Source organism: Marmota marmota, unplaced genomic scaffold (assembly GCF_001458135.2).
Source record: "Marmota marmota marmota unplaced genomic scaffold, marMar, whole genome shotgun sequence".
Taxonomy (NCBI): Eukaryota; Metazoa; Chordata; class Mammalia; order Rodentia; family Sciuridae; genus Marmota; species Marmota marmota.
The window spans coordinates 241,120-256,532 of record NW_025999982.1 but is presented as its reverse complement, the minus strand read 5'-3'; the positions used below and the strand labels follow the sequence as shown (position 1 = coordinate 256,532).

Genomic DNA, 15,413 nt, shown 5'->3' with positions numbered 1-15,413 from the left:
AATAGAAATCATTAAACACATTAAGGGCAGGTCATTAGCTCTGCAGCTTCTGTAGAGCCCCATGCCAAAACCACTAAAGCAAAAAACTCAAAAAGATTGTTTTGTGTGTATGTGCTGGGATTGAACCCAGGCCTCTACCAACTGAGCTTATCCCTAGTCCCTCTCAGACATGGTCTTTTTTGGGTACCAAGGATTGAACTTGGGGGCACCACAACTGAGCCACATCCCAAGCCCATTTTTGTTATTTTAGAGACGGGGGTCTGAGTTGCTTAGCCTCACCGTTGTTAAGGCTGACTTTATATTCCTGTCTCTGCCTCCCAAGCAGCTGGGATTATAGGCGTGTGCCACCGCACTAAGCCCAGACATATTCTTAATGAAGCTACACCATGCTGTTAAAAGTATTATAATCAAACATACCCATCCCCCGAGTCACTTGGAAATATATTTTTTAAATCATTTTATTATTCTTTTTTAACAAACGGCCCCAGGGATAGGGGACCAGGGGAAGGGGGAGGAGGGGAAGCGAGGCTCCAGCCCCACAACCCCTCCCTCTGGCAAAATACTCGCCTCGGCCCCGACCCCGGCAAGAGGTAGGACCCACTCTCTCATATGAATNGCGAGGCTCCCAGCCCACCAACCCCTCCCCACCCATCCCTTCCCATTATATATTTATAATCTATATACAAGCCCCGGGGGGTGGGGTGGGGGCAAGAGGAACTCCCTCAGCGGGGTGGGGGCAATTCAGGCTCCTTGTCCCCTCGGGACCCAGGCTCTTCTGCCCTTCTGGAAGACCCTTCTCGAGAAGGTGGCCCTGTCCGCTCCCAAGGCTTCGGCATCCAGCGCAGGGCATCCGGTGGGGAGGCCTAAGGGACAGGTGGTTATGGAAGAGTAAATCAAATTATTAGGTCAGGAACTCAGGTGGCAACTCTTGAATTTAGACCGGAGGCCACAAGAGTTTCTTCACCTGCTGGTAGAGGTCGATGCGCTGGGTGCGGAACACTCCGCTGTAGGTGGAAGGTGGGGCCTTGAGACGGGAATTGAGACCAGGAAAGGACCTGAGGGAGGAAGCGTGTTTAAGGTAAGTTTAGGACTTTCCCCAACTCCAAAGAAAGACAAATCCTTGGAGATAGGGAATCTGCATTCCAATTTGTGATTACCTTCCAGATGGGGGAGTACGAGATGAGCCAGGTCCCCCAAGGCTGCTGCTTAATTTCCGATAATCCTGGAAGGGCTTTAGTTCCACTGGATGAAGCTGAAGGTAAAGAATTCCTGAGCCTCCGCCCATCAACCCATTCATCTTAAGACAGAGAGAATCCCTGTCCCTAAACTTGGAGTGCCTCACTTGCTATACTTTACCTCTGCTCGCCCCAAGCTAGGGGGGAAGGGCCTGGCAGGTGAAGGCAGCACCCGAGTAGCAGGAGCAGGTGGGGGCCGCACAGCCAGGCTGGGAGGCTGCAGAGCGGGGCCCACAGGTAACAGGGAAAGTGGGGGTGGGGCAGGAGGTGGTGCTGGCGGCAGGGAGCCAAAATTCACCACAGGCAGCTGTGAATCTACCATGGGTAGAAGCATCTGTAACAAAAAAGCCAAGTGTGTACGTTGAGTCAGGAAGTCATTTTGGAAAATAAAGCTAGTGACTAGATAGAGAATAAAGGGGGAGTGGGAAGATAAAAGGTACCTGCTGTGCAGGGGCCCCTGAAGGAAGGAAGCCACTTTGGCCACCAGGCTGCAGAGGAGCAGAATAAAAATCCGAAGGGGATGGCAGGTCCTGGCGTACCTGTTAGGGAACGGGGAGAAGTATGTCAACTCCCCTAAACATTCCCCCCCACCCCTAGCACCTGCCCACCTCTTACCTGAAGCAAAGGTGGGTCAGGCAAAGGGCTGGGGCAGAAAGCTGGAGAGTAAAGAAAGGAAGGTGGAGGGTAGAGAACTCCTCCAGCTGGCAACTTCCCCAGTTCTGTTGCTTGCAGTGCTGAGAAATCCAGAAACTGGCCCTTGAGTGCTACCCCAGAGAGCAGGGCCGAGGGAGGAGCTGGGCCTGGGGGTAGGTATAGGGGCTGTGACCTGAAAAGACATCAGGGAAGGAATGGTGTTAAGAAGCCAGTTATTTACTCTTAATCTCAGCAATGCCTAAATCCAGAAAACCTCTAGAACCCAAAACTACATCTTCTCTTCCCTGAAATCTATCTCAACTTTATTCTGAGGTCCACAGGTCTTACCTGTAAGGGTGAAGTGAGGGTGTCCCAGGGCGGAAGCCTCCATTATTGGGATGTAACTGAGAGTCCATGGCTCCCCCAGAGACCTGCTAGAGAAAAGGCAGGTTTGAAATTGCTCCATTTATATCTGGTCAAGAAAGCTAACCCATCCCCCGACTGCAGCAGCTTAAAAAGGAGAGAAATAGAATAACAAGGAAATAGTGTTTTACAATTACACAAATTAGGTCTGATTAGAAGAAACAACAGGCAGAGAAGATTCTTTCAAGGGCACACAGGATGAAAATTGGGGCTTACCTGGGAACTGGGAGGCCCAGGGCTGCCATAGAAGACCTCAGGATATAGGCGCTGGCCTGAGGAACTAGGCTCTGGGCCACAGTGCCCAGAACCCAGGCTCTTGGATTGTGGCTCAGCTGAGGCAGAAGCACTGGGGAGTAGCTCCCAGTCTCTGGATATCGGAATGGCCTGGGCAGGAGAAAACTTGTCAAGAAGAATGCCCGATGTCCTGGACACCCAGGTCACTCTCAGAAATTTTCACCAGAAATGTTGGGTCTTCCTACTGAATTCTCCACCTACCTCGGCAACTGATGCTGTTAGCTCCTTCTCTGCTTTTAAACTATCTCCTACCACTAGGCGCAGGTCCGAGTCCTGTGATAATAAGGCAGGAGAACATCCTGTGATTCAGACATGTTTTCCATGTCCTGTCTCTAGCCCCTCCTCTCTCCTTCCAACATAGGAAGATTCCCAGGGTCTAGTTCACACACACCTTGTCACTAGTTCCAAACTGGACTGCTTGGCCAGGTCGATGGGATGGCCGGAGGGGGCCAGGCTCTGGGCCTCGGTCCGTACGCTGTGTTCGTTCTGTGCCTATGGGGCCAGGGGGCAGAGGCTGCTCCCTGGGCAGCTCCTGAGTTGCAGAACATAGTAAAGTGAAGGTATAGGGAGGAAAGGGAACCCAAATCAGGGAATTCCCAGAACACCCAGAAAGAGGGACGGAACAGATAAAGGGAAAGCCAAAGATTACTTGAAACATTCTTATCCTTTCCTTTGGTCTTTTACCTTTCTGTCTCCATCATGGGGGGCAGGTGGCCGTCTCCTAGGAGGTTCAGAGGGTTCAGAGCCAGGTGGACCCTCACCAGGAACAGCATTCAGGGGTGAGGGGCCTCCAGGCCGCTTGGGGGGTCCCTCTGCTGCCCCCTTGAGTCCTCCATCAGGGGAACTTCGCTGGCTGCAGGGACCTGATGACACCTGAGAATCCCCACTCAGGTCCACCCCACTGTCAGACTGACTCATCTGAGAGGAGCGGAGAAGGAGCTAGTTAAATCAAGGTAAAGAGCATCCCGATACCTGACTGATGCACACATACAAATTTAAGGAGATACCATGTGAGAACAGCCCCAGACTTGACCCAGAACAGGTGGGGGAAATACGGCCAATATTCAGACAAGATCCCAACTCAACAACTCCCTCCCATCCTCACACACCTCTGTGCCAGCCACATCCTCAAATGGACTCAGGGGCTCCATCCAGGGCTCCATGGAGCCGGGCCGGTAACTCTTTCGGCTGGTGGCTGGAGGAGAGCACCAACCAGGATGCAGGCAGTGAGAAGACAGTTCCAAAGCCACCTCACTCTCACTACTTTACCAGCTCCTTCCTTCATTCAGCTTCACTCACCAGTATGTAAACGATCCCAGATGTGGGGGGTCAGGGCCTCTGTGCCTGCATCTCTGGATTCTCCCTGAGGGCCCGGGACCTCAGGCTTTGAGGGCAGGATTCCAGAGGTATGAGAAGCTGGCAGAGATTCCTAAAGGTGGAGAGAGGCCAGAAGCAAAACACGAATTGGGTAGGAACTGGGGAATATAGGAAGCCAGGACAGAGTGAGGCATTGGGGCAACAATGAAGACACACAGGAAACAAACAGTAACTACTAGTGAGAATTTTGAGTAAGAATATGGGAATAGCAAAGAGTGGAGAAATATAACCAAGAACCTTCAAAGTGAAAGTGCAGCAAAGCCCAATCTCCAGCCCCATCCCTCACCTCCTGCAGCAGCTCCAGTTTTCGGGGAGGTCGCTCCCGCCGTTTGGGGGGGAAGGGATTAACCCCGGCAGAGTCCCGGGGAGTCCCGCCCACCCCCCTCACCATCGGCCCTGGCTCCTCGAAGTGGGGGTCTGGGGAAAAGGGGAAAACTGTCAGCATCTGCCTCACTATCACTGACCCTAGCTCCCTACTGTTCCCCCCAATCCTTCCACCCTTGCTCAACGAAGACACCCAGCAGCAGGGCCCCCAGGCCGCTCTTCCCACTTCAGCACCTGACCTTCTCTGGGGATAGAAACATTCCCACCCAGTACCCTCTCCAGCTTACCAGAACTGACACTGTTGGTGGCCCTCTGGGGGTCATATTGGGTTGGGGGCCGAGGGGAGGAGCCCTGAAGGGCTTGGGGAGGCCCAGGTTTAGGCCTTGGGTGCCCCCCTGGTGCTGTTATGTTTCCTTGGCGGCTGCTAAGCTGGGCCAGAGCCTGTTGGATGCCAGCAGGGTTGCTGTGGATAACTTGGTCCAGGCGGAAGACAGCCGAACTGCTAGGGGGTGGGGGAGGCAGGGGGAGTCCTGGAGGACGCTCCTCTGGAGGACGGCTGAAGAGAAAAGAGCATTAGTTCCCAAGGTTCACTAAACTGTTTTTCTATACACTTCTATTTTTCAACTTTTTCCCATTAAAACTTGTCCTTTTGTTATGCCCCTCTAAGGATTTTTCATGTTTGGATCTGTGTAGTTAAAAGCAAGAAACAAGATGTGGAGTACTAGTAATCAGGCACCTTAGTTGACCATGGAACCCTAATGCTTTTCTAATTTGAGTCCATGTGCCTGTACCTATCCTCACCTTCCCCCGGGGCTTTCTCCCACTTTTTTCCACCTTAAGAATAAACTCCAACCTGTACACACCTTCGGTTTTTGGGAGAGGGCCAGCTCCTCTTGTCCCCTCGTCCTGGGCCGGTCCTTCCCCCTGGACCTCCACTGCTTCCACTTCCACTCTTGCCCCCGGGGCCTGGGCGGCGGTTCTGCCGATCCATTCCTGGCCTCTGACTTGAGAAGCTCCGCTTGCTCAAATCCTTGGCCCTCTGGCTCAGATCTCCACGGGACATGGTTGAAATGCCTGGTCCAGCCCCACCAGTACCACCCCCAGGAGTTCCCACAGCTTTGGGGGTCAGAATTGCTGGTGGGGGAGCCTCCTTGTCACCACGACGCTCACTAGCAAAGTCACTGCTCTCTGATGCAGTCTCCCATTCCTCATTGGCTTGGTCTGAGTTCTGGTTTGACAGATCAGGAGACTTGGCCGCTGCCCGACGAGGTGGAGGGGGCACTGTGACTGTTGCCAAGGCTTCCTCAGGTCCAGGAGTGGAGGCTGGAAGGGCTAGGGAAGAGGGCTTGCCCTCAGCCCCTCTGGCAGCATTCTCTCGTTCCTGTTTCAGCCTCCGGAACCGAGGTGGTTTGTCCTGCTGCTGAGCCCTTCCATGCCTCCTCCTTCGGGGTCGTTCCCCATCTTCCACACCTATACCCATGTTGCCTACTCCACTGTTGCCTCCCCGGGCCATGGGAGACAGAGGTCCTGGAATCAGCTTCTCTTTCAAAGGCTCCTTACTCGGAGGTAAAGGACCTGTTGGAGGTTTCTTTGGAACCAAGGACTTGGATGGAGGGCTCCAGCCTGGGCAAACAGGAGGAGGGGGCCGCCCTCCCCCTCGGCCACGCCGTGAGGGCACCCCTCTTGGAGTGAAAACACGTCCACCTCGGGCAGTGGAAAAACGGGCAGGGGCAGGTGAAGGGGGAGCTCCTGGTGGTGGGTGAGCGAGAGGGACCTGGGTGAGTACTCCCTCCTTAGGTGGTGGAGCCTCTTTGTCTGAGGGAGCCAAATCACTCTCATGGGTCTCACTGCCTGTTTCTGAGCCACGCTGCCGGCGCCGCTTAGGAATTTCTTCATATTCTGAACCCTCACTTCGTGTCTCACTAGCAGTGCGGCCTCGGGGAGCAGCAGGGTGGTTTGGTCCTCCAGTCCCAGCTCCACGCCCATCATCTCCACGAAACTCGCGGTAACTGCGGAACTCTCGGCTTCGGGCTCCCCGTCCCCGTCCCCCATAGGTCCCCCGAAAACCCCTCCCTCTGGCAAAATACTCGCCTCGGCCCCGACCCCGGCAAGAGGTAGGACCCACTCTCTCATATGAATAATCCCTCCGAAGCCTTGGTGCAGGGGAAAGATTCCCACTGGGTGGGGTCTCCTTGGGGACCATTTTCCCCTTAGCTGTCTTGACTGGGTCTGGCTTTGGGGGTTTGGAGGAGTCATCCCCCTGTTCCAGGGATTTAGGAGGCAGCTCTTCCACTTTCGCAGGTGGTGGTGGTTTCTTTATAGGCCCAGCCCGGCGGGGAGGGGCCCCTGGATCCTCTGGAGGGATTCCTCGACGACTGCTACCTGGGCGAGGGCCCCAGCGGGTCTCGGTACGACTCTCTCTGCGTGGTGGTGGGGGGCCTTGGCCTCCCCCTCCAACTCCACGGGCAGGCTTTCGACCTTCCGGCCCTGTCAGCTGTGGAGTCTCCTCCTTGGGGGGTTCCTTCTTGGGTGGTGGAGCTTGTATCTTGGCAGCTTCATCATTGCCTGGGGGCCAGGGGAGTGGGTGGGGCCCTGGGGGAGTTGGCTCCTCCAGAGGGAAACGAGAAATTGGGGGCCCAGGGGCTCCATTCTCAGGAAAGCCTGGATAACTGGCCAGATAAGGTGGTGGAGGAGGTATTGGAGGAGTCTCGCTCCTAAAAGGGAGACAGAAAAAGAATGAAGTATCTCAGGATGAGGAAAACAAGAATTGGGTGGGGAAAGAGAACACCTTAATATGAGCTAAATATTCCCTTTATGTTCATCATCTCACCAATAATCCACAGTTACCTTTTCCCTAGACCCAGGCCCTTTAACTAGGAACTAACTCATTCCTCATTAACAAGACTCACCTCAACCCCTTGTCTTCCTCATCTGCAGCCTGGCGCAGAGGTGAAGTAAGCGGGCGAGGGTCAGTGGGTGTGGTGGTGAAGACATCTCCTACCCAGGCCAACTTTGGATCCACTGGTGGGGTGCCCCGTTCCCGTAAGAGGGGGGCTGCATGACGTTCAAACGGCTCTGAGCTAGAACCCCCGCTATCTGAGCGCTCTCGGGGAACTAGGCCTGAGGAAACAAAAAAAGAACAAAATCATTTCGTGTCATCTGGACTTCCAGCGCTTCAAAACCACCTCCCGGATCTAGTCTTCTCTGTTAAGTCAGCACCTTTCATCTTTCATACCAGCAAATCTGTGCCTTGCCTATTCTTGTGAAATAGGAACAATCACTCAGTTGTCATATGAAAGAACCAAACCCCCTAATAAAGCCTTGCCAAATAAGGCCCAACGTTTGTTTCTTCCCTAAGTCCACTCTCACACAGAACTATCTCTGCCACTAAGCACTCCCCTCACCCCTACTTGTAATTCCAGTCACAACAAATTGAGACATTGATATCCACACTTCCTAGGACTGAGGGGTTTTACCACCTCTCCAAAGGCCCCTTACCAGAAGGATGCACACCAGGAGGGTAGAAGTCCAGTGGGGGCCGGCCCTGAAGGAGCCGAGGGTCCACATAAGGAGGAATCATCATCCAGCGAGGATCAAAGTTCATTGGGGGCATGGGTGGGGGCCGGCCCAGAGCACCTGGGTACAGGGCCTTGGGGGGTGGTGGTGGAGCCTGCGGAGCTGGCACAGCCCCCAGGGTCACAGGCTGTGGTGGTGATGGGGGCACTGGGGCAGGAGGGGCAGACCCCTGTTGATGCTGCTGCCATTGCTGCTGCTGTTGCTGCTTCAGGAGCTGCTCCTGAGGAAGAACAAAAAAGATGGGATGGAAGAGGTTATAAAGCCCCCACACGAAGGGAGCAACAGAGAAAAAAGTTAATGCACAAGTTTGACAAAAACCTGGAGTAGATGGAAACTGTCACACAGGAGACCCAAACAAAGGCAAAGAACCCAGAAGACAACTTATGGATAAAATTAGCAAAAACAACTTGATCTCACCTGCTGTTGCCGCTGGAAACGAGGAGGCAATGACTTCTGATACTTGGGGTAGCCCAAGCCCTGGCTGGGGGGCTGTCGGGCAGGACCCACCCCATCACCCTTGGGTTCCACCTTTGGGGCTGGGGGTGTGGTAGGTGGAGGAATCTCTTCTGGTGGTTCAGGACCCTCTTTTGAAGGCAGTTGTGGTTCCACTGCATTGGAGAAAAGAACAGAGTAACCTAGTGCAATAGGACAGTCCAAGAAAAGATCAGAAATTCCAGCCAACTCATGTAGCTTGCTCTCTCCAGAGACTGAGGTATTCAACCGAATCCCACTGTATTGAAGCCCATCCCATGTAAAACCCATAAAAACAAACTATGGCCTCAAGAGCCACTACTGCTGCTATTAATGGCCTATGAAATCACCCAAACAACTTTCTTCAATCTTGCTCCACTCTAGGTTTACAGAAGCAGTTTTAGAGCTTTCCCTTTCATAGATGAGCAAATGATGGGACTTCCCCCCACCACTCATAGACAAACAAACCAAAACGAATAACTTCTACTTCACTTCCATCCCTACTACCCTGCACCCTTAAGATCTTAGCAGTACCTATCCTCTTTTCCATACCTGGGCTGGCTTCAAAGCTGCCACTGCTGGTGCTACTGGTAGTGCCACCACCACTCACTAGAGTGGGAACTGGAACCACACCTGGACTGGGGGTGGACTGAGCAGGAGGGGCCTGTGCTGGCTCTTCAGGTTCTTTCTCTGGTGTTGTGGCTGGTGCCGGCGGTGGAGCTGGACTTGCAGGGAGTTCTTTGGGTCCTGCAGGTGGTGGAGCTGGGGCAGGTGGGGCAGCAGGCTCTGCTTTGAGCCGTTTGTCAGGTGCCCCAAACTTTTCATCCAGTCGCTTGAGCTTCTCAGCACAGGCTGCCCGGCGCTCTTCCTGCATGCGCCGCTCTTCCTCTTCTCGCCTACGGCGGGCCCGCTCCACTGCCAGGGAGATTTCAGATGAAGACTGCTTTCGCCGCTGCCGCCATGCCTCATCCTCATCTTCAGGTGCTGGGGGTTTGCAGGGAGGACCCCCACGATCCTGTCAATGGGCAGACCCAGCAGGCCAGGGGTGTCAGTCATTAGGCTTTCTATCATCTCTTTTTTTTTTAATATTTATTTTTTAGTTTTAGATGGACACAATATCTATTTTTATGTGGTGCCAACAATTGAACCCAGCACCTCATGCATACTAGGTGAGCACACTACCACTTGAGCCACATCCCCAGCCCTTTCTATCATCTCTTTAGCAAAACAATCAATTAAAGGATGCCAGTGTCAGGCCTCGGGGGTCAATGGCCTTTGTGGGTGGAAACAAATCTAATCACCTTTTTTTTTTTTCATTCCTTTTCTTCTTTGGAGACCTAAGCACTCAGGGGTCTTGTTTTTCCTTACTAGCAGCCCAATTTTTCTCCCAGACTCCCCAGGATGTTCTCAAGCTTTCCAGAGATTCTCCATTACCCTCAACTTCACAGAGTCCTTTTTCAGACTTCCCTTCCGTTTCCTCCATTATCACTGCTTCAATTACTCAGCTGATACCTCCCACAATTTAACCCTTCTCAACCCTCATTGTAGACACTCACTGGGTAGTCCCCAGGGGGGCCCCAGTTCCCGGTGGGGCCCCGGTGAGGTGGGGGTGGGGGAGGCTTTGGGGCAGGAGGCCCTGGCTCTGTCTCTGGAGGCCGAGAGGTCTCTGCCCAGGCGGTCTTGAGAGGGGGCGGTTCGCTGCCAGAGGAGGTGCCCTTTTTGCCATCTGCTTCAGGAGGCTGTTCCTCACCAGCAGCTGATTGGGAATCTTTGCTGTGAGCAGAACATGAAATTAAATTCAGCTGCAAATCAACTCCTCTGAGACTGTATTACCATGAGTTGTAGAAAAAGAAAAAAAAAAAAAAATTGAGCTCCCTCCTTTCCCCTGATAGTCCTAACTCACTGGCCCTCAGCTCCCTCCTCATCAGAGTCTCGCCCATCTTCCTCATCACTGAACTTGAGCTTTTCAGTGTAGTCAACCTCCTCATGGGCCCCTGAAGAGAAAAATAAAGAGTAGTAATCCAAGTGTCCTGCTCTTCAATCTCAGATGTGTTCCTAGGACACAGGAAGTGGTCTGAAATACATGATGAGACACATTATCAATACTGGCCCCTCCCTCTGAGGTTTATGTTCATCAACTATAAGTCTTGTCACTGTCACTGCTCTCTGTACTTTGCCAAGACCTGGTTTTTCTCCATATATTTTCTCTACTATTCAATGTCTGTTCTCCCACGATACCCCTTTTAGGATCCAATAGTTAACTGTTCATATTCACTCACCTGCCCAACCATCATCATTTTCCTGGTCCAACTGGTCAAATTCTTTGAGATTATCCTCTTTAAGAATAGAAGGCCGACCCACAGGCTCTACAAGGCGCATTGGTGGCCCTGAGCCCCGGGGGCCCGCCACACGGGGGAAACGGCTGTGTGTTGAAAGAAAAATGGGACAAGATAAAAGATGATGTGTTATAAAACCACACACAAGACTATATCTCCTAGCTAAAAAACCATATCTTTTTCCCAGAGGTTTCCCCTTCCCCCAACCACAAACTCAGACCGGGATTCCTTACCTGGGCCCATCAGGAGTAGGGTATCGATAAGGCCCCTGGGGTCCATAGGGTGGAGGGAACGGAAGGTATGGGGGATACATCTGCAAAAGGACCCAACAGTAGCTGACAAGAGGGACAAATAGACTGCCAGTCCTTTAAACCTGCTATTGTCCACCCACCCTCTGTTTGGCTGCCTGCTTTGTAACTGCATCCTCCAAAGGTCAAGTCCTTATTCCTAACACACTAGCTTTCAGTGCAACCAAAACAAAAAATCCAGACTCACAAAGGGCGGCATCATTCCGCGGTAGGGAGGGAACTGGGGTGGGCCTGAAGGCTGTAGCCCCCCTCGGGGATCATGACCATGATGAAGTTTGGAGTCCGGGCCCTCCAGCTCATCAGGGCCACGCCCACCTCCGTCCCTCCAAGTTGTAGAATCTACATTTTGGACAAAGGTGGAGAAAAGACATGTTTATATTCCAAGGAAAGTGAAAATGATGGGGAGGAAGGTGAATAAGCCGTCACTTAGCTCAGAGATAGTATAAACAATGTTGTGGCTGAAGGGAACCACTTACTCCCACTATGCAGTCACTCACTTTGGGGGCGGAGGCTTGGTCCTGGCCCAGACGACTGTTCGGCAGACTCCCTTTCCTTGGCAGCCTTGTCCTGGTCGCCAGCCGCCTGCAGGGTCGGAAATTCCTCTCGAGAGAATCGCGACAGTAGGCTTGATGCCCTTCCACCTGTTGGGGTGAAGGCGCAGATAAAAGACAGATACATTTGTTAAAGATGCATGCACCATAAAAGTAAAGGGTTCTAAGAGGTTCCTGCCTTCAAATTCACTTCTTTGAAATAGCTGATCATTCCCCAAGAAGGTCCTAGAACCCTACTACCCCCACATAGAAGATAGATTTAAAACTTCCTCATGTGCCCCATGAAACTGAATACAAGGGACTGAGACTCAGCGAGAGGACCCAGGACACTTAAGGCACAGTCAAGGGCGCCTGCCTCCTGTGATGCTCAGACACAGTTCCCTGACAGTTCTGTACTCACCATCTCCATGTGCTCCATGGGTGACACTGGCTTGTGCCCAGGACTTTACCCCGCTTGGAACCAAAGGAGTGTTCTAAGAAAAAAGATAAATGATGACATGGGTTGGGGGAGATAGAAACCATTTCCCTCCCAACACCTCTAGTTCTCCAGATACCTCGGGGACTGTTGGGGGTCGTTTCGGCTGGGTGGAGGCAGGCGTCTGTGAAGCCGGCAGTGGCTGCGATTCCGGCGGCTGAGCGGTTGAGGCATCGGAACTGAAGGGATAATAGAAAAAGGTTACCCAAAACCCCAAGATGCCTCTCCAACTTCTCCAATTAGTAGAAAGTAAGGATAGACTCTAGGTCCAATACTATTACTTAGAAATATTAGGACAAACTACCATTAATTTTGCCACCCTGTATAGGCTGTTAGCTGTTTCTTTTCTCTAACAAAGAGCTTACAGTACCATTTTTTATTTTTTTTTGGTACAAGGGATTGAACTCAAGAGCACTTAACCACATCTCCAGCCCCTTTTTATATTCTATTTAGAGATAGGGTCTTACTAAGTTGCTGAAGCTGGCTTTGAACTCATCACTGGGATTACAGGCCTGCACCACCACGCGCGGTGTCATTTCTTAGTATCTAATCAGAAACCCAGAATAGGTTCAAAAGGTGACTCCTTCATTTTTTTTTTTCTGGTTATCATGGGACTGGACTATACCAAACCAAACCGCAATCCACTTTTAAGTTCAAAGTTAAGATACTCATCACTCTTTGGTCCCCCAAACCTCTGTCTACCTCTTGGGGTCGGACTGCTCCTGTTTGCTTGCCCATCCTGTTCCGTCTTTCGGCACTAGTGAGACATTGGGGTCATTGCCTTTGTTCTCGGCTTTCAGGCTTGGAAGGTTGGCTGGGGGTGGCATACGCCGGGCAATGGCAACTTTCCCGAGACTCTGCAGGCCATGGCGAGGGGCAACTGAAGAAAAGGTGGAGAGAGGGTGAAAAACATCTCACATGGGAGATCTGACAGCATCCCAACCTGATTCTATTCAGACTTCCTGAACAGCCTGTTTCCTACGTACTCCAAGTTTCTCTCAGAAGCTATCCCTTCCCTTGATAAAAATCTCCAAAATGCCTCTTGGAAACGTTGAGATATATTACATTTATTGTCTCTATGTGGGATGACTGATCTGAGCCCGCGAGGAGCAAGCTGGCCCCAGACTTCCCCAAATCCACAATTCTTTTCCTCCAGTTCTTACGTGTCCAAAGACAGGGAACCAAAGACACGCCTTTGTAGGAGGGTAACTGGTGTTAACCCAGAACTCAACACCCTCTACAGGACTCAAGGTAAAACTGGGAGATTTCCAGTGTGTTCCTCTGGTCTTTTACTCTACTATACCCATTCCCCTTCAAAGAGCTCTAAAATGTATACCCCAATCATGCCTAGCCTCCATCCATTAGTAGCATCTTTGTAGGACCCTCACCAGTGGGTTTCTGGATCTCTAAGGACTTGCCCTTATAAGTATCAAACAGGTTGAGCGAGGAATACTTCTTTCCATCCTTCCCCTTGGCAGTCGGCCCCGAGCGATCGGACATTGCGCTGGAAGCTCATTGAGTACGTTGGGTTCTTCAGGCACCTCCCCCAAAACGTGCCGGAGCCTGTGGGCCAGATACCAGTGTCTCAGACTCTACCCTTTTCATAGACTGTAACAGAAATGTAGATGCTCTCTTTCATTCTCACTAGGGACCCGGGTATGTGGCCCTTTAGTGACTTTTCCTCCAGTCTATGTAAATTCCACATTCTTTTTAAGCAACCACAATATACTTATTTCCCACATAGTGCTAATGCCATGTTTTCTCTTTCTCCTGATACCTTCTACCAAGGAAAAAAATCAAATAAAAATCTAGTTATCTTCCCAGTATTAATGCTCTGCCCTTTGTGCCAATCTAGAAAGGGCAGCAGCCTCTTTATTATTCCCAAAAGTAATAATTCCTTTTCTCCACCAAAATCATTTCAGAGACCTACAATCAAGTGGCAAAGAAAACCAGAAAGAGGCATACAACTCCACCATGAAAGAAAGAAAACTTTAGATCACCAATTTATTAGACACCAGCTCCCAAATCATGCCCCAGGGCCCTGTGCCCCAGGTTCTACTCCCAGCAATCTCAAGTCCCATCTGGGAACGTTTGTAGGAAGGTATGCTGGGAGTTTAAGGATTTTATGAGCTTGCTCCACCAGAATGGGAGCTGGTGCCAGAGGATTCTCATGGAACAACCTGGACTCTACATCTCTCATGTTATAGAACTCCAATTATTTGAAACACTACCTTTTCCTAAAATTGAGCCCATCTTGGCTCCTGGGAACAATTCTACCTTCACAAAAAAGTACTAGTGGGCTTTGGCTTACCCTGTGTAGACCTGAGTAAACCAAAGCACTGTGAAAGAACTGAGAAAAATCCAAAGCACTAAGAAGCTACTTTGAGAACACCCTGTAACATGGGACAGTAACCAGAACGCCAAGCCAAGAATCAACTTCATTTTCCTATCCTCAAAAATGTCCATCAGCAGTCATTTCTTTCCTTAATAGCCCCTGCTCCCCAAGTAGGCCAAACTCCATCTAGAGTGGGTGGGAACAGTGTAAAGGAAAAAGATGGGAGATGGTGAGGAGAAAGTAGATAGGCCCAGGATGAAAGCCAAAATCGGGGAGAGAGAGAACTTTATGACAGGCTAGAGATGAGAGAATGGTTATTGCTCTGTAGTACTGGAGGAAGCCAATCTGCGAAAATCAATAATAAGAAAAAAAATGTAAAAAGAACAGACTAAAACTAATAAAAATATTAACACAAACACAGGTGGGAAATAATATATGGAAGTAATGGCAGAGAAAGGATGCGGAGGAGAAAGTAATGGTATAGTGTCTAGCGACCCAAAAAGAAACACGGTGTTGGGGAGAAAGAAGGGGACAGGTCTACGAAAAATGAAAAAGCAGAGAAGAAACTGAGGAATATAGAAGGCAGATGCTGGATAAAAGCAAGGTTCTAGAGGGGGAGTGACTCGACGCAAAGGGGCCAATTAAGGGGGACCAGAGCACCGGGTAATGGGAGGGGGAGGTCCCATAATATGGAAAAGAGACCCTCCAAGAGGAGGTCTGTCGGGCGCGGCTCAACCTAGGGCGGCGGTGGCGGGGAGGGGGCTAACAGACGGGGGTGAAGAAGCAGAAGAGCAGTAGAGGGTACAGTGTTTCGGGCTCAAGAGCTGGGGTCGGTCTCTGAAGCCAGGGCGGTGAGTGGGTTGGGGCAGGCTGCAGGCCCTGAGAAAAGGGCTGGAAGTGCCGGTACTGGGGTAGAGGTACCGGAGGGGGAGGGGCAGGCAGGCCCGGCAGCAGGAGGACAAAATGGCGGCGGCTAATGGCAGCTTCTCCTCCCCCCGGCCCGCCGCCGCTGTCGTCGCCACCGCCGCCTCCGCTCCCGCGCCGGAAAAAGGGCGTCAGCGCTAGACTCGCCCAG

General features: G+C 51.6%; 1 protein-coding gene and 1 non-coding gene across 3 annotated transcripts in view; both read right to left on the bottom strand.

Moving 5' to 3' along the window:
- Positions 1–638: 638 nt before the first annotated feature.
- Prrc2a (proline rich coiled-coil 2A) overlaps positions 639–15,413 on the bottom strand; it is a 15,399-nt gene continuing 624 nt past the window's right edge. The window contains exons 2-31 of one of the 2 annotated variants that reach the window (XM_015487420.2): positions 13,392–13,566; positions 12,706–12,883; positions 12,083–12,182; positions 11,929–12,001; positions 11,475–11,618; positions 11,165–11,316; positions 10,903–10,982; positions 10,613–10,755; positions 10,237–10,327; positions 9,890–10,106; positions 8,886–9,348; positions 8,280–8,470; positions 7,785–8,082; positions 7,196–7,406; positions 5,150–7,000; positions 4,574–4,842; positions 4,249–4,379; positions 3,885–4,014; positions 3,695–3,780; positions 3,270–3,503; positions 2,977–3,117; positions 2,787–2,858; positions 2,508–2,675; positions 2,217–2,302; positions 1,851–2,061; positions 1,676–1,774; positions 1,357–1,569; positions 1,158–1,252; positions 965–1,055; positions 639–863 (exon numbers count right to left, since the gene is read on the bottom strand). In XM_015487420.2, the coding sequence (XP_015342906.1) occupies positions 723–863; positions 965–1,055; positions 1,158–1,252; positions 1,357–1,569; positions 1,676–1,774; positions 1,851–2,061; positions 2,217–2,302; positions 2,508–2,675; positions 2,787–2,858; positions 2,977–3,117; positions 3,270–3,503; positions 3,695–3,780; positions 3,885–4,014; positions 4,249–4,379; positions 4,574–4,842; positions 5,150–7,000; positions 7,196–7,406; positions 7,785–8,082; positions 8,280–8,470; positions 8,886–9,348; positions 9,890–10,106; positions 10,237–10,327; positions 10,613–10,755; positions 10,903–10,982; positions 11,165–11,316; positions 11,475–11,618; positions 11,929–12,001; positions 12,083–12,182; positions 12,706–12,883; positions 13,392–13,503 (6,471 nt within the window). In that variant the 5' untranslated portion in view covers positions 13,504–13,566 and the 3' untranslated portion in view covers positions 639–722. The remainder of the gene's footprint in view (positions 864–964; positions 1,056–1,157; positions 1,253–1,356; positions 1,570–1,675; positions 1,775–1,850; positions 2,062–2,216; positions 2,303–2,507; positions 2,676–2,786; positions 2,859–2,976; positions 3,118–3,269; positions 3,504–3,694; positions 3,781–3,884; positions 4,015–4,248; positions 4,380–4,573; positions 4,843–5,149; positions 7,001–7,195; positions 7,407–7,784; positions 8,083–8,279; positions 8,471–8,885; positions 9,349–9,889; positions 10,107–10,236; positions 10,328–10,612; positions 10,756–10,902; positions 10,983–11,164; positions 11,317–11,474; positions 11,619–11,928; positions 12,002–12,082; positions 12,183–12,705; positions 12,884–13,391; positions 13,567–15,413) is intronic. The other variant, XM_015487421.2, reaches the window with a different exon arrangement.
- On the bottom strand, positions 13,080–13,209 carry LOC125617560. The gene has a single exon (XR_007348598.1). It is a non-coding gene; the product is annotated as a small nucleolar RNA SNORA38 (small nucleolar RNA).